General features: G+C 46.9%; 1 protein-coding gene across 1 annotated transcript in view; it reads right to left on the bottom strand.

Moving 5' to 3' along the window:
* The window catches only part of GRB14 (growth factor receptor bound protein 14), a 681,395-nt gene that overhangs the window by 71,795 nt on the left and 587,719 nt on the right, over positions 1-21,881 (bottom strand). The window contains exon 11 of the mRNA XM_085645413.1: positions 12,092-12,179. Coding sequence (XP_085501539.1) covers positions 12,092-12,179 — 88 coding nt within the window. The remainder of the gene's footprint in view (positions 1-12,091; positions 12,180-21,881) is intronic.

Here is a 21,881-nt window from a genome sequence, read left to right as displayed (position 1 = left end):
TAGAGCACTGAAACTTTTCGGACACTCACCCCCACACACAGATCTGGGTCAAATCCATCATCGTTCTTAAGCTCACTTTGCCACCTCAGGTCACACCCAGCCATAAGCCCTGTGCGTCATGGGAACAATCAAGCCCGAACTGCTAAGCAAGGTCTTCCCTGAACCATAAACAAGCATCCTGGGACTGGTTTCGGGGTGACACCCCTCATCAGCCAGGCTAGCTTGATTCCAGTGACAAAGTGAGCAAGACACCCACAGCTGCGCTTACCCTGCCAACTTAGGGTGAACAAAGTAAACACAAGGAGATGTTGGATGGAGCGCTGAAACTTTTCAGACACTCACCCCCAATCACAGCTCTGAGTTAAATCCATCATCGTTCTTTAGCTCACTTTGCCACCTCAGTTCAGACCCAGCCATATGCAAATCGGTCTTGACCCTGTGCCTCATGGGAACAGTCAAGCCTGAACTGCCAAGCCAGGTCTTCCGTGAACCGTTAACAAGCATTTCACTCCCCTGAACTCAGCAATGTAGCCAGCATGTGCAGCCAAATCTGTCTAGGGCTTTGAAATGGTTACCTCAGAGAGGGGTTTTCTGTAGTAACACGAGGTCCGATTCATACCATACTTAGGTACTGGAGTTTTATTCTATGCTTAATTTTACTACCCAGTCCATTTACATTCCATGTCAGTAACTTAGCTCACTGTGTTAATGTCCCAATAGGTGTATTAGTCTAGAGCATGTCTGCTTCGATACCCTTGGGTGCCCAGCAACTGTGCTCTGCCCCCACATTACATATTCCAGTTCAACTCTGCCCAGTAACAATGCATGTGGGCAACAGTGGAAATGAAACAACAACCAGAAGTTCAAAAACAGATGTCCTCTCCCTGATACCCTGCACCGCAGGCCCATAACTGCCCACCACCCCAACATGCAGAGTTCTAGTCGCCCCAAAGAAATCAACAACAGTGTGTAGGCTAAAATTGCCTCAACAAGCTATGGAAAAATGTGTGAGTGAAGTATTGTATTCCTTATGGCATATTTGAAAATGTGTGCCCCAGCTGATCAAGCCACCCCTGCCCATCCTCCCTTCGCCCCCCACCGAGCTCCACCTCAAACAGGAATGTGTCACTACACCGAAGGCTGTTACTAATGGCCGTCATCAGTTCCACTGCCCACAACTTCACAAAGCAGTTCACCAGTGCTCGCCCCTTAGGGTTCTGTTGCTCACCTGTCCATAGAGGCATCATGCCTCAACTGCGACTCTGATGCAGAGGTTTGAGATCCCAACTTGCCACAACGATGTCCTCCTCTCTGCTCCCGGTCTCCCTTCCGGACAGTGATATGCCACCCCTAAATCCTTTTCCATGCCTCCTCCGCGGTGGTAAAGTGGCATGACTTGCCATATGCCACCATACGTGGCATCATATATTTAAGTGCTTTGGCTTTGAGCACTTTCTTGACCTCCACAAAGTTCCATCACAATCATTGGACTTGCAATGTAAAGTCTGTAAACAAAGCAAATAGTGGTCTTTTCACACTTTGGGTTTCCATAAGAGCAGACCGCTTGAAGGATCCCTTCTCGGTCTCTATAGTTAAACATCCTGGTGATAATTGCCCACAGTGGGGTGTCTGGTCGTGGTGGGCCATTGGTACCCTGTGCACCCATTTTATTAAGAAGACGTTGGAGAGTTGCTTGGGATGAAGGATGTTCACTATGAGGTCCTCCAAGCAGAGTTCAGTGCTGTGTCCCTCCGCTCCCTCAGGGACTGCTAATGCTCTAATGTTGTTGCTCTTTGCTCTCACTTCTTGATCTTCCAACTTGGCTGCAATCACTACATTCTGTTTTGCTAAGTTCTGGACTTACTCCTCAAGTCTTTTGGTCACTGACTGCAGCGTGTTGATTTGTTACTCCGCCATAGTGACCTTTTCAGTAATCTTCCTAAAGTCTCCATGAAGAAGATTGATGTCCACCATAAGCTCATCCAGCTTGGGCTCAATGGCACCCCTGATATCCTGTATGGCAGCAATAATTTCGCACAATGAAGGTTCACTTGCAAGGTGGGACTCTGTTCTCTTATCACCAGCAGTGTCTCCCCCCGCCGCACCCCCATGGGTCACCAAAACTACTGGGTATTTGTCCAGGTTGTTGGCCTGCATAGGTTTAAGGCCTCAATTTCTTACCACGTCCTTGGGCTCTTTCATTTTTGACAGACGTCTGCACCATACGTCAGGCCTTTACCACTGTCAGCCTTCTGTCAGACCAGTGCCTTAGACAGTGACAACGGGTGGCTTCTGGATGTCTACGGCTCATGCCTAGTGAGCCAGGCATCTCTGCGTCCACCTCTGTACTAGGATGAGACTCTGGGCACTCCACTAAGGCCTGGTCAAAGTCCAAGGTCTTGCCTGCCCGAGCAGCTGGCCAGATGGAATTAGTTCTTTGATGGAGCTTCTGGGGATGTTCTCTCAACTTCTCTGATCAATCCTCGTTCGGCCAAGAACTTTCAGCACTTCGCTTGCACTCCTGTGGTGTAGAGCTATTCATGGAGATATAGCTTTTTAAGGGAATTACGCAGAGGCTCCTCTTCATGGGATTTAGAGTGAAGGCACCCCCCTTCCAATGTCAGCCACTCTGACAGAAGCTTTCAGTCACATCCATACACATGGCTCCCCACACTCCCCTGCTTGTTGCTCACCTCAAATCCGTTCGGAGGGCCATCAGAACATGGATGCTACCAGCACACTATGTCAACTCCCCTGGTGATCTCCAAGTTCCTCCCCACAGCCTTGCAGCAATTCCATGTACAATGTTGTCCAGGTAGGAAAAGGCCCCCGAGTCTGATTGGTGCTGCAAGCATCCTACACTTCCAGGGCTGAGGGGAGGCTCTACCTAATCCCTGGTCCCCCAGGGCTATTTTTTGATCACATAGCCAAGGTGGGCGAGGGCAGGTGAATACAGTGTTCTTGGGTTGCAGATGAAGGCAGAGTCAGGCCCAAAGTCCATCTAGAAGTCCCAAACTTCGCCGCTCCACCCAGCTGTCTCACACTCTCCAGGGGCAACTGTCATTCCAGTTTGCTGCCCGTCCCAGTGTCCTTCCGGTGTAGGGCCCCTCTGTTGGGACCAGGCCTAGTTTTGCCACGTCGCCGAGCATGCTAATGTCCCAGGGAGCCTCCATTGTGGAGTCTTCTCCCAGTGGCTCACCGGTCCACCCCCTGGCCTGATCCACACCCGCCCTCACTCTCACCTCTTTCAGCCAGTCCTGCGCCAGGGAGAGAGACCGAGAGGAGTGGCCATAAGCTCTGCTGTTGCTTTACCGGGCCGCTGCACTGCAGCTCACTGTCATCCAGGCCCCGCACCTTGCGCGTGATGCTGCTTCTTCCACGATTGTCAGGTCCTCCAAATTGTTCTCAGTGCCTCAATCTGGCAGCAGGGGACGGCGGCACCCACGCAGACCCAGGATGACCGGGCACAGATATTCGGGGGGATGGAAAAGATTTCTCACTAGCAGTTATGGAACCATTGTAGTGAGCGGCCATCATGGTTGGCATCTAGCCACGCCTTTAGATAATAGAAATCTAAAGAAGCATGTCTCATCTGAACATGCAAATCAAGAGCCTTATTGAACAGGCATAAAAAGAGATCATTTCCACATCAAATATCTCAGATATTCCCACGACAAACTAATTTCACACTCCTGATCAAGAGAAAAAGAATTGATGGAAATAGTGAAATTATTTCGTAACACAAATGTCATGCAATCCAAAATGAGAGAATAAAAATAGTACAACTGGACAATGTAGAATCAAAACTTTAAAATCTCTCAGAAAAGAGCAATATTTGAACTGGCTGACAAGAGGTGTAATCAGTGGCAATTAATTAATGAAAAGAAGATAAGAAAGCTTCAATGTAAATAGGAGGATCTTGAAATTAGATCCCACTGACAGAACCTTAGATTTATTAGCATCCTAGAAGATATGGAAGGATGTTGATCAGTAGAAAAATACATAGACAACTATACAAAAGAGACTGTTTTGTCAGGATCAGAGAATTGCTATAACAGCAGTAGTTCATGATGCTGTACTGAGGAGTTAAGCCTCTGTGTGGGCGAAGTTGTTATTATGCATGGATTACCTAAATGCATGTTTACTTTTGCTTTCCCAAGCTTACATATATTTTCATGTTATTTTCGCTCAATTAAATCAGATTAAATCTGGTTTGAGCAGAAAAAGTCTTGTGTTAACTGAGAAAGTAGACATATGCTGTGTCAGCATGTGCTGCACAAGCAGCATACCATGCAAACTTTGGATCTATAATGAAAATACATTGAGCAGGTCTCTCATGGCATTTGTAATCAATGGAATAAATGTTGCACAATTTTGACATGCACAACCATCGCATTACATGTAATATGCAAAGTGGTCCCAAATATTACAAGTACCTTGCATAGAAAACAATTCTCAATTTACTTTAGGTCTAGTTGAAACATTGGCATATTTTTCCACGAGACTGACATCCTGAAAACAATATTTTTGTATTTCCAGCACTGTGCTCAAGCACATTATATACTTATGCCCATGTACACAAACCCATGAGGGTCACTGAAAAATTACAAACAAGCAGCCTATTGTCACCAATAGTTTGTGGCAAGTTAATGATAAAATATACAAATGAAAGGTGGATCAATTAAAATGTTACACTGTGCAAACAAAGGCAGTCTTTGAGTTGTCAGAATGCAAACCTTTGGGACTGTTCAAAGTAATATTTTCACCAGTATCCATAAGGACATGACTGACTTTAGACACACTGCATGTAATGTACCTCATGAACTGATGGGTTTCTTAATAGACAGTAGAAGAATATGACCATACAAGTGACACAAATCAAACATAATAACTAAGAAGAACTACAGTAATTGCGTATACCAGAATTAGTAAACTGATGTAATGATTAGTTTGACTAATGCAATGGTGAAACTAAGCATTCTAAGCATTGAGCCAACAAAGATCAACCAGGAAATCATGAGAGAGCACTATGGTTTCCAAGCACTAGAATATGAAGCACACAATCTGCATGGTGCAATCATGTTAAACATGTTAAACACACAATCCACATACAAGGGCTAAAGTAAGCAACTGTACAACAACATCTAATTTGCCCTTCTGGAACCAGCTCCGCCTTAGTAAATTCTACAAGGGCACACAAACTATTGAGTGTTTTGTAGGCCCAACTTCCCTACATGTGTGTCTGCCTGTGCATATAGGAGCTAAGTGACTGCGGGAGGTGGACTAGTTGCTGAGTGCAAGGACGGGCATGTTTGGAGGCTTTGAAGGAAACTGTCCTCTCATCTCCCCTGTGAATTCAGAATAAAGCCAGAGGTGGTACTGCAAGAAGGTCCCTGAATTACTGGTAGTAGTGCTGTTGTTTGATTAGCTGACTATTGGCACATGAAAGTGTACATGGGTTTGGAATATTCCTAGAGAGAGGACATCCCTCTTGTCCTTCTGCCTTGCCAAGCCTTGCATGCTTGATTCCAGTCCAGGGAGGACCTGGCCTGGCAGTTTGGGCTGGACTGTTCCCATGTGGAACAGGGTCAAGACTGATTTGCATATGGCTGGTTTTAAACTGGAATGGCATGCGGAGCAGAAAAACAATGGATTTAGGCCTATATCTCTGTACTGGGGTGAATGTTTGAAATTGTGCAGCATTCTGTCCATCAATTGTTCATTTTTTTTTATTTGCTTGGTTGGCAGGCTCCGAACAGCATCCTTGCATAGAGGGTCCCTGTTAGTCTCATGCTGGTGACATCACGCAAGTGACCACGATTGCAGCCAGAGACAAGCGTTAGAGGCAGGAAGGTTCCCTGAGGTTGGTTCTCAGTGTCCCGCATCCTGGCATTGGCCTCTCCACAGCAGACACCAGGACCAGGACTTGGCCCCCCTCTTTCACTCAAGGGGCCGGTTGAGCGGGGTCGCACTGTTCTCGAGTGGGGGCCAAAACTTGACTGGAGACCTGAGGCTGCGTTGGCGGCATAGGTGGGGGTAAGTATAGTGCCGTGGCTCCCCTATTTTGGTGCAAAAGCAGCCGGCATTAGCTCGTTGTGGCTTGCACCTTTGGAGCCCCCTCACCACCGTTTGCCACTGCACACCACTAGCTGTCTCCCTTGCTGCCTCCCTTTCTGCCTGTTGCCCCCAGCTGCCCTACGCTCACCTTTACATTGTAATCAATCAATCCCCCATCTGCCATGTTAAGCTGGAGCTGGGGACTTACTGGCTCATACCTCTTTGCTCCCTTGACCCCCGAGGCAGTAGTGGATCTCATACATTGAAATCTGGGTGGTGGCTGTTGCTGAGTGCTCGGGGGACTCCTAAGCATAGAGCTTGGTGATACCAGTTGGAGCCGGGGCTGCTCCCAGAATCATTGATAGGGTGGAAAGCAGATGGTGATGGGGTGCTTAGGTGGTTCTGTGGTTGATACAGAGTAGAGCTACCTCTCACAGCAAAGCACCAAGGCCGGTCAGAATTGGCACAGTTTTAAGTGCTAGTCCTCCAGTTCTTCAGTCCTGCTCACTAAATTAAGCTGCAAGTAATTTACCATTGACACAAAAAACAGGCCATTGCCATGCCCTCTGGAAAGACAGTAACTCACCTCAGCAGTCTTGCTCTGCTCATTTCAAGCAGTAGTCAATGCTTTAACATACCAGTCAAGTAAGTTTGACCTACTGGTGGATCTTCTTAACACAATGTCTATTTATATATCTGCAATTGATTCAGAAATTGCTGCACAAAATTAATTGATCCAGAGAGTCCAAGCTGAAGCTCAACTTGTCAATCAATCATGAAATTTGTATTGCGCACTACTCACCCGGAAGGGTCTCAAGGCGCATGAGGGAGGGGGTCTGCTACTGCTCGAACAGCCAGGTCTTGAGCTGTCTCCTGAAGGCGAGGTGGTCCGGGGTCAGTCGCAGGTGGACGGGCAGGGAGTTCCATGTCTTAGCCGCCAGGTAGGAGAAGGATCTTCCTCCGGCGGTGGTTCTCTGGATGCGAGGGACGACGGCGAGGGCGAGGTTTGCGGATCGTAGCTGGTGGGTGGGCATGTAGAAGGTCAGGCGGTCGTTGAGGTATCTTGGGCCAAGGTCGTGGAGGGATTTGTGTGCGTGGGTGAGGAGTCTGAACGTGATCCTCTTGTTGACGGGGAGCCAGTGCAGGTCTCTCAGATGGCTCGAGATGTGGCTGCGTTGGGGGACGTCCAGGATGAGTCGGGCGTAGGCGTTCTGGATACGTTGAAGTCTTTTCTGAAGCTTGGCTGTTGTGCCGGCGTAGAGGGTGTTTCCGTAGTCTAGTCTGCTGGTGATGAGGGCCTGGGTGACCGTCTTCCTGGTCTCGGTCGGGATCCAGCGGAAGATCTTACGGAGCATGCGAAGGTTGTGGAAGCAGGCTGAGGATAGGGCGTTGACTTGTCTGGTCATAGATAGGGAGGAGTCCAGGATGACGCCCAAGTTGCGTGCGTGGTCCGTAGGCTTGGGTGCGGTGCCTAGGGCCGGGGGCCACCAGGAGTCGTCCCATGCGGAGGGCGACGGTCCCAGGATGAGGACTTCTGTCTTGTCCATGTTCAATTTCAGGCGGCTGATGTCCATCCATTTGGCGACGTCTTTCATCCCTTCGTGTAGGCTGGTTTTGGCGGTGTCGGGGTCTCTGGTGAGGGAGAGAATCAGCTGGGTGTCATCGGCGTAGGAGATAATGTTGAGGTTGTGTTGGCGTGCGATGGCAGCGAGGGGTTTCATGTAGATGTTGAAGAGAGTGGGGCTGAGCGATGATCCTTGCCGGACGCCGCAGATGACTCCGGTGGCCTCAGAGAGGAAAGGAGGGAGGCGTACTCTCTGTGTTCTGCCGGAGAGGTATGAGAAGATCCATTCCAGGGCCGTCCCTTGGATGCCGGTGTCGTTGAGGCGTTGGACTAGGGTGCGGTGGCAAACAGTGTCAAATGCTGCGGAGAGGTCTAGGAGGATGAGTGCCGCTGTTTCACTGTTGTCGAGCAGGGCTCGGATGTCGTCGGTGGCTGCGATGAGGGCGGTCTCGGTGCTGTGGTTGGCTCTGAATCCGGACTGTGATGGGTCGAGGGATCCGTTCGTCTCGAGGAAGGCGGCCAGTTGCTTGTTGACGACCTTCTCGATGACTTTGGCAGGGAAGGGAAGGAGCGAGATGGGGCGGAAGTTCTTGAGGTCGGTCGGGTCCGCTGTTGGTTTCTTCAGCAGTGCGCTGAGCTCGGCGTGCTTCCAGTTTTCCGGGAAGGTGGCTGTGTCGAAGGAGGTGTTGATGATGTCTCGGAGGTGGGGTGCGATGGTAGAGACGGCCTTGTTGAAGACATGGTGGGGGCACGGGTCTGTCGGCGATCCGGAGTGGATGGTGTTCATCATGCGTGTTGTGTCTTCGGGGGTCACCTTGGTCCATGTCTGGAGGATGGCGGCGGGGTGCGTAGGTTCGACCGATGGGTGCGGGGGTGAAACGCCGAAGCTGTTGTGGATGTTGGCGATCTTGCAGTGGAAGTACGAGGCGAGGGAGTCGCAGAGGTCCTGTGAGGGAGTGATGTCGTTGTTGCCGGTGCTGGGGTTAGAGAACTCCTTGACGATGTTAAAGAGCTCCTTGCTGTCATGGGCGTTCTTGTCCAGTCGTTCCTTCAGAGATTTCTTCTTGGTGGTGCGGATGAGCTGGTGGTGTCTGCGGGTAGCGAGTTTGAGGGCGGTCATGTTGTCGGCGGTCTTGTCGAGGAGCCAGGCCTTCTCGAGGGTGCGGCAGGCCTTCTTGGAGTTCTTGAGTTCGTCGGTGAACCAGGGGGCCTTCTTGCTTCTGTGCCTGGTGAGTGGGTTCTTCAGTGGGGCGAGGTCGTCGGCACAGGAGGTCAGCCACTGAGTGAGGTTGAGGGCTGCTGTGTTAGGGTCCGTTGTCTTGACAGGTGGTTTCTGGCTGAGGGAGGTGGCGAGCTGGTCGACGGTGATCTTGCTCCAGTTCCTGTGGGGAACCTGCTTCGGGTGGTGGTGGACCGTGTTCTTTTTGAAGCTGAAGTGGTCGCAGCTGTGGTCAGTCCAGTGAAGTCCGGTGGAGTGGCTGAAGGTGACGTGCTTGCTGGATGAGAAGACGGGGTCGAGCGTGTGGCCGGCGTAGTGGGTGGGGGTGTTGACCAGTTGCTTGAGCCCGAGGTTGGCCAGGTTGTCCAGCAGGGTGGTGGTGTTGCGGTCGTTGTTGTTCTCCAGGTGGAAGTTGAGGTCCCCGAGGAGGATGTAGTCGGCGGAGGGGAGGGCGTGGGGGCTGATGAAGTCCGTGATGTCTTCGCAGAACTGTGCGCGTGGTCCTGGGGGTCTGTAGGTGAGGGTGCCTCTGAGGGTAGTCTTGGGGTCGGTGTGGATCTGGAAGTGCAGGTATTCGGCGGCGTTGAAAGCGTCGGTGGAGTCAGTCGAGATGCGAATGGTGCTTTTGTGGACGATGACGATGCCTCCTCCGGTCTGGTTGACGCGATCTTTCCTGATGATCTTGTAGCCGTCCGTGATGGCTATGGCGATGTCGGGGGCTGAGGAGGAGTTCATCCAGGTTTCCGTGAGGAAGGCGACGTCTGGAGAAGCGGTGTCGAGGAGGTTCCAGAGTTTGACGGCGTGTCTGTGGACGGAGCGGGTGTTGAGCAGGATGCACTTCAGGTGGTTGCTGTTGTCCGTCTTGGTGGGTGCGGTGCCAGTACGGAGGCAGGAGAAATTGCAGGATCGGCAGGCGAAGGGTCCATGGGTGCGTCGCGGGGATGCTCGGTAGCACCCGGGGGTCCGGGCGGTGTTGAGTGCGATGAGTGTGGCAGCATCGTAGGTCCTGCGGGGGGGGTGGCGGACGCGGGGGCCAGGGGGTCTAGCGCTGGGCGCGGGCCAGGCGCGGACGGGCACAGACGGGCTTACCTTTGGCGCACCTTCGACGCTCACTCGGCGCTCCCGCTGCGCGGTCGCCGAGGGGGCGTCATAAGTAGTGAGCCGGGAGGGAGGGTCAGCTGGGAGGCGGGAGGCTGGGTGGCCAATGGGAAGGAAGGGGAGGCGGGACTGCGGGGTCAGCGGCGGGAAACCGGAACTGGGAAGCGGGAAAAGGAAGGAGAGTGACCGGGACAGCGGCGGCGGTGAGCTGGCGCGAAAATGGGCAGCAGAGCAGGCAGTGAGCGGAGGGCAGTACCTGCAAGCGGCAGGGCAGAGGTCAGCGGCGGCGGATGAGGTAAGTGGCGTCAGGGGTGTGAGCGGTAACAGCAGGCAGGCAGGCAGGCGTCAGGTAGCAGCACTGGAGGGGGAGCGACTTGTCTTGTCCTCTGCCTGCATCCCAGTTCTTGACAAACTGGAATGCCTTCCGGGCATTCTGGATTCAGAGTTAACAGACATTCAACAGCAACTGAAATCCCTAACTTACGCAGCAGAAATACCTATGGTAAGTAATCATAGGGTTTAGATCAACAGGGTAACGTGGCTGTAAGGCCTTCCACCAGTAAGCCCCCTGAGGAAGTTGGCTGCGATGTGAGAAATAAGCGCCAATTACTCTCAAACCAAAATTGAGGGCTTAGTGAGACTGAAATATTGTCCGTTCCAGTGTCAGTTTTATCTGCAGGCCCTGTTCAGTTTACGAAAATACAGCATAAGAGGCTTAGGAAATCCCACGGTGGCACAGGTAAAATGCAGTTTAAACAGTCTGATTAAGTCTATTCCATTTTAAGACCGCCTGTTAAGTCAAAAGAGCAAGTTGGCTGCTCAGGAGATGAAGTGAAGCCAAAGGTGAGGTCAAAGCCACTCCTAAAGAAGCCATTAAAGAATCCTTAAGTAGCTTAAATACATCTAAACTGCAATTCGCCTCAAACTCTCGATTGGTATGCCATCCCAGTGTGGACCCAGCCTTATGCAAATCAGCCTTGAACTGTTCCTCATGTAAACAGTCCAGCCCGAACTGCCAGGCCAGGTCCTCCCTGTATTGGAAACAAGCCTCCTGGGACCGGTTGTAGGCTTTCACCCCTCATCAGCCAGGCTTGCTTGAATCCAGTGGCACAGCAAGCAAGGAACCCACGCCTGGGCACACCCTTGTTAAAAAAATTATATGGAAAGGTGAGCTATTCAGCATGATTTTTAAGGGTTTTATCTTTAAATGAGAATGTAATAGTTAAGTATGACTGACCACGCAAAATCAGGAAGTTTGTACTTGTCTTTCTTCTATCATAAAAAAGTTTTGATATGAAGTAGAACATTTTGTAAAGACACATAGCACTTTGTCTGACTACTTTGCACAATTAGACCATCATGAGTTAACATTGCCTGCCGGGATATTTTAAATATAATTATATTAAATGGAACAACAAGGTTCATATTCCATATTATTTGAATATTAAAGCACTTTTTCTCCAAACCTTAACTGGGCTAAGTTGGCAGGATTGAGGATTGAGGAGCGTTATGATGTACATATGATTTAGACTATTGGATTTTCTTTTGAGTTTTAATGAAGTGACATAGGGTATTCCAACTGATTAAAAATGGAGTTTATTATGTGACTTATTGATGATGTTTTATCTGGTGATCATATTGTGATGTAAGTTTTAATTAACTGAGCAATAATGTCTTACTTACTACTGGGTCCCTGTTTGGTCATGGTCTTAGCCTAAAATGAAGACCCAAGCTTGAGCTGATTCGAAGGTTGGTCAGCCAGGCACTTAACATCGGCTGGAAGATTCCCAAAGAGCTCTCATGTTGAGCAGGGGGCATAGTTATTGGGAGCCGAGTAGAGAAAATGATTGCCAGAAAAGAGAACCTTTGCCTACATATTTTGGCCTACAGCCATTGTCATATGCCTGGCATTTCTCAAACAAGGATGACAAGTATGCCCAAACTGGATCAGAAAGGAACAAAGGGGGACTGACACCACAACTTGTTTCATGATTAGTTGATGCCTCACTACTTATCAGAATGAGTGTCTATACCCGACTTTCACGAGACCCATGGTTGGTTTATACATGTCATGCAATGAAAGAATCAAAACTGTCAACTCCTATTGTTTCCTTCCTTTGGCTTGATTGAAAGAAAAAAACAACATGACTTACCCATCTACAAGTCCGTGCTGTGATATCAATCTCTGGGCTTCATCTCTTGATATTCTGTGGTGAAACCAAGGTTGTGATATGTGTATAGCTATAAAAAGTACACAAACACATGTCAATAACCCTCATTTATAATAATCATTTTCTTTAGCTACATCTCAATTAATGTATATATTTCATTTTAGTGTTCTGTGCTACAGATTGGGAAATGCGTAGAAGTAATTTCTGCAAGTATTAACTTTTTATTAGGCAGTGCTCATAGTAAGAGTGAAAAGATAGCTCCTTTATATTTTTGAAGCATAGCTATGCATTGATTGATGACACACTCTGAGTTACTTGACAATGACAATCATAGTTCACAATACAATAATCCAAAGTGGAATATACATTTAGCTTAATGATATGTATTCATCAGTGTATTGTCAACTCTGCTAGCCAAACCATCTCCAACAACTTGGGGGCTAAGGTGTATGTGATAACACCTATCTGGACATGGACAATACCAAGCAAACTATGTTCCCGTTCAATGCTAACAGTCTCATATTAATTATAAAACAATGCAAAAATATCTCAATAGTATGCCCCCAAAAGGAGTACTGGACATCCATAACGAAATGTTGACTCTTAGTTTCGATGCAGTGCAATGGTGTGAATGCAGCAGAAAAGGATACGGTTTGACTTAACTTGAATTATTCTGACTTGTTGTAAGAAATTGGGTTGTTGGTTGACTGGGGTGTGAACCCTAGTCAAGCAATAGCCACAACCCCTTGCAGGGTGAACCACGAAAAGTCACTTAATTAGCCTGTGCTTAAACCTAGGTATATTGGCACACAAGCAGTCAGGCAATTTGTAAAGCATTTATGCAGCACACAAACAGTAATGAAGTGAAAACACAACACAAGAAAATTCCCTAACCAATTTGCAAAAATAGATTATGTTTCAATAAATTATTTGACACCAATACAACAAAACCTCAATGAGTTAAACGCTAGATATTGATTTTGAAAGTTTTAAGTGAAAAAAACACCAAAAAGCACTAAGCACCATCAAGAGATAGCTGGTTGAAATGGACCAGGACAAAATCAAAAGTTTGGGTCAACTGCGATGGAGTGCGGGCTGGTTACAGGGACTAGATTGGGCCTCCGAGCAAAAGTACCTTAGTCCAGGTTGAGTTAACGTTGAGGATCCTGTTGAAGGAGAGGATGCAGAGTGCAGAGTGGGTGATGCACCACTGTCTATCTACTGGTCAGCGGTGGTTTGCTGGTCCTGGTCACGTAACAGTGGCAATGCGTCGGCTCCAATGACGGGTTGCTGCAATGTGGAGTTTCAGCTTTGTCAGCACTGCGGTTGTCAATGGAGATGCACAGACTTTACCTTAGAAGAGCGCAGTGAAGTGGGGGTTCTGAAGGTGAAAACGGTGTCTCTGAGCCATGCATAAGTAGCGATGCACCAGTTCTGGTCCTCACAACAGGGGACTGTGGTGGTTCTTATCCACACAGTGATGAAGATGCATCAGTGCTGACCATGCAGCAATGGGATGCACCAGTTCTTACTCTGCAGAAGTGATGATGTGTTGGTTCTGCTGAGCAAGCACCTTGCGCCCTCTTCCAAGGGGCCAGGACTGAAGTGGGACCACTTGGCAGGGTAGACTTACAGATGGAAGAGTCCAGGTGCAGCCAGTATTTTATGGCCCTGAGACCTCAGATCAGGCGGAGCGGCCAACTAGCCCTTGGAGTCACTCTGGGTTCTGGGGGTCAAATGATGCAGGTCCAGTCCTTCTCTCCCTGATCAGGAGGGCAGCAGGTCAGCACAGCAAGAAAGCGGTTATTCCAGAGCAGCAGTCCAGCGGAGTGCCAGTCCTTCAGCAGCACAGCAGTCCTTCTTCCTGGTAGTTTAACCACAGGTCCAGAAGTGCACTGAAGCGATGGGGGTGTGTGGACCAATTATTTTACCCAGTGGGGCCTTTGAAGTGGGGGAGACTTCAAAGAGGGGCCTTTGAAGTGCACAGAGGTCCCCCCTTCCTGCCCTGACACCAGACTCACTACAGGAGGGGATGCAGCCCTTAATGTGGGCACAGGACACAGTCTTATTCAGGTGTGAGTGTGAGGCTGTATCCAGCTCCTCTTTCCCATCTTCTCAGTATGGCCCATTATGTCACACCTAACCTCCCATTGAGAGTGACTGTCTAGGGGGACTACACTAAGCCCAGCTGTCACCCCTGCCAGATATATGATCAGAGACAGGCTACAGGCACAAAGCGCTAAGAGCAGAAACATGCCACCTTTCTAAAAGTGGCAGTTTAAAAATTGTAATGAAAAATCTGAATTTACCATTTAAGAGGATTTATTATTACAATTCCATAGGTACCGAACATGACATATCCACCTCCTTTAAATTAGGAACTACATCTTATTAAATGAGATATGGAGTCCCCGATGTTATCCCATAAGAGGGGCAGGCCACAAAGCAGTGAAACATGAATTTGGGAGCTTTTCACTACCAGGACATGTAAAAGTTATAAGCACAAGTCCTACCTTTTGCTTACATAGCACCCTGCCCTAAGGGCTACCGAGTGCCCTCCTTAGGAGTGATTTATATGTAATAAAACTGGAGCTTAATGCTTGGCAAGAGGGTTTAAATGCCAAGTCGACATGGCAATGGGACATTGCATTCAGTCTGCAATGGCAGGCCTGGAACACATTTTAGAATGCTACTTAGGTGGGTGGAACAATGAGTGCTGCAGGCCCACTGGTTCGTTTAGTTTACAGGCCCTAGGTATATTGTATACCACTATACAAGGGACATACAGGTAAATTAAATAGGCCAATTAGGTATATGCCAATTAAATGTTTTTAGGGGAGTGAGCACAAGCACCTTAGCACTGGATAACAGTGGAAAAGTGCACAGAGTTCTAAAGCCAACAAAAATGAATTTAGAAAAAAAAAGGAGGAGGAAGGCAAAAGGTTTGGTAGTGACCCTGTAGAAAGGGCCATTTACCAACACTTGTCCAACTTCTGCAGCATGACTCAAAGGTTTTTCAGTGTACATCTGGGCTTACCAATGAAGGGACAACAATGTGTTTAACAATACTTCTTCCTCTGTGAAACTAATTGCTCGGTTGATGCTTCCTATTGTCATTTAAAAGATGTGACCCTAGTATTGGAGGGTAGATTTCTCCTATTCTATTGAATTTATGGGCTAAGGAAGCCCTTAATATAGAAGCTGCTGTGTGGGCAGGTATGTGCAAGCTGCAGCGAAAAGGTGGCTCAGAGCATTGTAAAGCAAAACACATTACAGCATGACATAACATGTACTAGGTTTGTGGATACAGTAATTGGGTATGGTAGTCAAGCTGCACACTGGTGCACACAGGGGAATCATTGCAATTTATGCAGATTTGTCCCAAGTTACTCTGCCCCTATTCCCAGATTTTTTATACAAAGGTTCAGGCATCTCCAGGCATTCTTAATTCCCAGTGATTACAAATGGGACACTGAGGTTTCACTGAGAACTGAGGAATACCCACAAGAAAATTGAGTGCGGTGCCCGACTGTACTTGAATCCTTCTCTCCAGGAGAATGAAGATTTACCATGATGATGATTTGGTCAAAGTTTTTGCATTTCAGGATTATATTTAAAGCTGATATTCATGGAATAATTGATACAGTGTTCAGAAGGAACAGGACATTGTTTGTTAGTGTAGGACATTTACTGATATGACTATAATTTCATGTCTTAAGAAGTCATTTCATCATCTACATTGGAAAAACCTCATGATAGCAATACTGTTTTCTGGGTACTGAGCATGAAGGATTGTTACATCTTGTCTGCATATTGATCCTGTGAGGCAGCGCAGCCTTCTGTGGCAGCATGTAGGATGTGTGGCAAGATATGGCACCTGATTATGATTTGTTCCATCATGCCCCATTCAAGTCGATTCTCAGTCTTAAAGTATAGTTGAGAATCTACTTTGAAGTGTAAGGATGAAAAATAAAGTGAAGATCTGTGGCATATTTAGCCTGACAAAAGACAGGCATAGCCTAGTTGCATAATCCATTTTTAACTGATTTTATATCAAATACACTCTTTTGACACTGTTTTATTTAAAGATGTCTTAGGACAGTAAGCACCATTATCCCCTGCGAATAGTATGGCTTGCCTACAATCTCACTATTTTTTTAGAAATATCTTATTTCTGTCCCTCTAGAATGTCCGTGGTTTTAACCACCCTGTGGTGCAAAATTCCTCATTTACCCATGTTTTCTTCAAAATTTTATAGAGTGGGGATCCCCAAACCCCACAAAAAGGGTAAATATTCCTCTTTCACACAGATGTATTTAAGACAGATTTTTAAGCCACATTGTAGGAGAGTAGGATCTGCTTCTTATGGTTACCCCCACTTTTTGCTGATGTTTCACTGTTTTTCGACTTTAGTCTGGCTGTGGCCCTGCTATTCAGGACCCCAGCCTGTTGCCAAGGCTTGTTGTAACCAATCCGGTCACCGACACTGCAGCACTCGACATCCTTCGTGGGACAGCTCGAATCCAGCTCCTTTTTGTCCTCAATGCCCCATGGTCCTCGTGGCTGAAGAGTCAAGCTTCACCTCTTCGCATCTGAAACACCTGACATCGGTGGGCATTCGTCTATCGTGCCCCTGGTCACTGACAAGTGACCCAGACTCTGTCCTGTCTGCTTTCAGGTTCTTCACATCTCCGATCCAGGCTTGGATCTCTTCGGACACTTCGCATCTTCCCGGCACCAGCACTTCCTCGCCCGCTTCCATTGAAAACGACGATGCGCCCTGATACCATTTGAAACCTATACACCCGGCTTCCCTGGGTGAGGTAACTCAAGTACTCCGGTGCTCCCGTGGGTGTTGACCCTAGAACTGTCTAAGTCCAAGAGGGTTTGGTCCTAGTCCATTTCTAAGTGTCCTTTAACTTTAAAAATCTAACTGCGACTTTCCCCATAGAAGCTAATGGGAGCTCGCGGCTGTGTTCTCACACTGCATACGGCCCCCGTGGGTCCCCTGTGTCACTACCTTGGGGGGCTCCTTGGGGTCCCAGCGAATCTACAGGCTCTAGGCCTTGTGTCTAGTCAAGTCGTAGTTCTTATACCACTTTCTTAGAATATGGTTTGGTCCGCCCCTAGGGCCTAACATGTAGTGTGCAATTTTACTGTAATATTTTGAAGTGTAACTTATGTGCTTTTACCTCTAGCCTCATAAAGAGACTAGTAGGGTATGTTTAGGAATAAAGACATATATTTTTTATAGATATAAGATATATATATAGATATAGATATATACCTGGTGTTGTCTCCTTTAATTTAGCCACTCAAAAGATTATAGACTGGTAAAAGAAGCTGCTTTACATTCCTTCAAGACTTAGCCTGAAGGCCGCTCTCCATAGATACCACTAGGATAGCTTTCAATAAAGGTTGTCTTTAACCTATCATCAATAAGGGGTTGTTTGGACTGGTGCAAGGTGCCCACTATAACTAGTGGACAGCATATACCAGGCCAACTTCTCACATTGGTGTGTAGCACGTGGGATTCCAGCTTGCTATTGTTTTACCAGATAATCTCAAGTGAGTGTCTAACTGAAAACCACTAAAGGTACCTAAGGTACATATAATTCAAGCTTAAAATACAGTAAGTTCTACTGAACTTAGAGTTGTGTGTCAAGGGCTTAGCACACCCTTTCTACAACTCAAGAGAGTTTAGTAGTCCACACTAGAGTAGGTAGTGCATACACCACACCTCACTAGTAATGTCTTCAAGGCCAGGAACCAGTGGGTCCCTGCCAGAAGCCAATGGGCTTCTAGCCTCCAAGTATGACAAACTCCCATTCTTGGAATTGGTATTGGTATACATTTATTTGCACAGTTAATTAAAACCGTTGCAAAGAGCCAACATATTCATAAAGCAAAATAAATACATATACTACACAAACCTTCATGGATGTTAGGTTAAAAAAAATCTAAAAATAAAAAAATTCCTAGTTAAACAGCTTTACAGTTAAAATTGTAAACTACAAAGCATGGACAGTGGACCAATTCACTAACAAGGGCACCAACTTTGAAAATGATACCAAAACTTTATATGTCAGTTAGCTAATTCGTGTGCAAGCCTCAAAGGTGCACTCTGTCCAAAGGAACCACCCTAGAACCCAGGGTGAATCATACATTTAAACAATATTGAAGCTGCACCACATGTCAAATTATAATCAGAGCGAATCAAATTGTTCAAGTCCGTATTGTAAGAATATAATGTTGCTTCTTTATTGATTCCTTATAAGAGACCACAGCCAACGCGTTTCGTTCTGAAAGCAGAACTTCTTCAGGGCTGCAATTTAAAAACACATATAAAAACACATATAGAAAAAACATACATGTTTCATACTATAACACATACACACATAAAATTCCTGATACAAACAGTATATACAACATATAACATAACCTATGTATATACACACCAATACATATTGTGTATATACATATCACAAAGTCATTCCTAATCATTTATCTTACATGGGGGGATTTCACCATCCCACATGTCTCAAATAAAGAGCAAGATATCTCCAAATATCTGACCATATATTAAGAGATGCCACATGGCATATGTAAAATTCAGTGAGATAATATAATCTGACAAAGAAACATAAAGACATAAGTACATATATTTTGAATAGTTTATACAAAACATATACATAAAACATGTAAAACTAAACTGATAAGTGCCCATATTTATTTAGAGACTCTACAGGATATAATCCTAAATCTTCAGTCATTACAAATTGAGACGTATATATGTCTACGCCCCAAATGGACTTCTAACTACTAGACTGGAATGAGATTAGGGTCTCTTTGATCATTACTATGAAAACTAATATATTAACTGACATAGATATTTCAACCAATATTAAGCCAAACAGCTAGAAACAAAAAAGAGAGGGCCCAATACCACCATGTGGAAAAGGAGAGAAAGGAAGAAATGGAAGTGATATATATAAAAATAGTATGGTAAACACACCGATTGGAATATCAGCAAATGCAATAGCAGCTATATGGAAGTGTGATCGCAATTCAAAATATTCCTTAGTGATGGTACTCAAGTGTCTGCGTTTGGAGAAGATAAAAGAGGGAGATATATATATAACCCAACGCACACTCCAAATAAAAGTTCAAAATAAATCCAAAACCAATATGACGTCCGGCCATAAACAATATAAAAAAGCCTACCTCTATTATGTACTCGCGTCGTTTGATCAAACCACCTTATGATATCAGATTAGTCTTTTTTAATTATAATTGAGAGGCAGGTATCAGAGAAGTGATATGATAATCACAGCAGACAGTCCCAAAATGCTTTACAGTTCAAATGTCTGTTTTCCGTCCGCGTGCTGCAGGCAGCATTTCAGGCCGTCAGCAAATTTCACACTCCCTGTTTGAGGACCTTCTGACCTTGGCAGTTAGCCCCCGTATTGAAGTACCGTCGGCTCCATGTGGCGTGTTCTCTACTGCTGTGGAGTCCGACAACCTCATGTGTCCGAAATTAGGTTCTTTTGAGAGGGGAGAATTTCTTAGCTGTGCCTTGGGAAGTCGCTCATTTATTTGCCGCCTGATTTCCTTACATCAGCGTTTCCAGCATTTTACTTTGACACAGCCTCAGGTGCTTCACAAAGCAGCAGTTAAGTTGTGTTGCATCCGAAATGAGGTTCTTTTGAGTAGGGAACATTTCTTCGCTGGGCCTTGGGGAATCGGTCATATATTTGCCGCCTGGTTTCCTTAGATCAGCGTTTCCGGCATTTTACTTTCACACAGCCTCAGGTACTTCACAAAGCATCAGTTAAGTTATGGATCATTGTTTCCGTTCCTTGAGGAGTTCTTTACAGGAACACAGCAGATGCAGCAGATCTTCAGGAGCTGACCCGCATAACCGGCACAAGGGACCCGCTTTTTCTCTTAGCTAGGGTGGGAGGTGTTGTGTACAGGGTAGCAGCCCCAATTTATACTTCATAAAAGCAATTTATGTGTTTTTTACCGTAGCCCATTCTTGGAATTGAGAGCATTGTGTAGTACTAGGAAGTTGAAGACAGGCAAGAGTGCAAACACCCAACGCCTCATAGAGGTACTCCTCCTAGATGATCTCAGATAGACCACAGGGTCTGATGGGGTAGGTAGAGTGGGTGGGGCAGCTGATGTGGAAGGGCCTAGGAGGATGACAATGATCCTAACCTGGAAGATGCAACTCCTCCTGAAGATGAGGAAGATGGCCATGATGGCCCTCTCTTTACTAGGCTTGGGATAAAAATCCGTTCTGCTCGCGGAAATTGCGATAATTTGACATTTTCGCGTTCCGCGGATAGCGCAAAAATGTCCAAATTTCCGCAATCCGCATTTTACTGGAAATGTTTTGCTTCCTCGCGCTGTAAAATAATACATTCTTGCGTGCACGCGATCACCTTACCTGAATCCCCGCGTTCGCCGACAAGTTTTCCCGATCCGGTCGCGTTCTCCACGAGATGTTGGATTGTTGGTGGCCATTTGCGCTGTCTCGCGACAGTTCGCGCCCGCAGTAACATCATTCGTCGCGCGATCACGTCTTTCTTCTCGCGATCATGCACCGCAAGACAAGTGAAAACAAGATGGCCGCGCCCGCGAGCAACCGCATGGGTAAGTTGGAGAGCCGTGACCACGCAGAACATACCGCGAACGGGCGGGAAAAAAACTTCTGCATCTTCGCGATATTTCCGCGTGTTTGCGGAGATTTTTAACATTTTCGCGATAATTTGCGAAAGTGAATTTTGCAAATTCCGCCCACCCCTACTCTTTACTCCACCAGGAAGAGTTGGGAGTCTGCCTACAAGGTCCAGATCTCCTTGTCAGGAGTCTAACCATTCTGACACCTCCAGAGGGTCCTGTGTTTTCTCTCATAGGAGGGACACCTCTCAGGAAAGGAGGGAGAGACTGCTCCAGTATGAGGAAAGTCAGCTTAAGATCAGAAGAGAGCAGATAGCCCTAGAAAGGGAGTCCCTAGAGCTCCATAGAGCTAGACAAAAGATGGGACTAGAGTTCCATGGTGGCAGCAACATCCCTATTGTTAGAGAGTGATCTCATGATGATAGAAACCTAAACAAGATTGTCCCTCCCTACCAGAGTGGGGATGACATCCACAAATTGATTACTGCACTGTTCTCCCTAGTACAGCTATAATTGGTGGTGGTAATACTCAGAATAAGGGTATAGTAGGGTTAACCTTGGGTTCTGGGATGGACTCTGGCCTAGTCAGAGATCCAACTCGGGCTATCCTGATCTGTGATGGAGGCATGGACATGTCCTCCTTTGTGAGTCCCAGTAACTTGGGCAAATACAGACAGCAGCCTTTGATTAATGGAAAAAGGGGCTTTGGAATTCAGGGACACAGGAGCAAGTGTCACAATGGTGAAAAAAGATCTTGTGGATCCTGGGCAGATTATACTTGGTGAAATGTACCAAGTGACCAATGCTATCAATGTCAGGACAGACAATTCCTTGGCAGTTGTTAATTTCTCCTGGGGAGGGGTAACTGGCATCAAAAAGGTTGTGGTAAGTGCAGACCTCCCTGTTGAATGCTTGCTTGGCAGTGATCTAGAAACTTCAGCTTGGGCTTTAGTGGAGCTCAGGACACATGCAGGAATGCTAGGGATCCCTGCACATGTATGTGCTGTGACTAGGTCACAGACCAAAATGTCTAAAACTGAATAGGCCCTGCATCCTGGAAGAATGGACCAGGTGCCTCCCAAGAGGA

The sequence above is a fragment of the Triturus cristatus genome, chromosome 3_1 (assembly GCF_964204655.1).
Source record: "Triturus cristatus chromosome 3_1, aTriCri1.1, whole genome shotgun sequence".
Taxonomy (NCBI): domain Eukaryota; kingdom Metazoa; phylum Chordata; class Amphibia; order Caudata; family Salamandridae; genus Triturus; species Triturus cristatus.
Note: the sequence above shows the minus strand (reverse complement) of the source record. Positions and strands in the feature narration are given on the sequence as shown.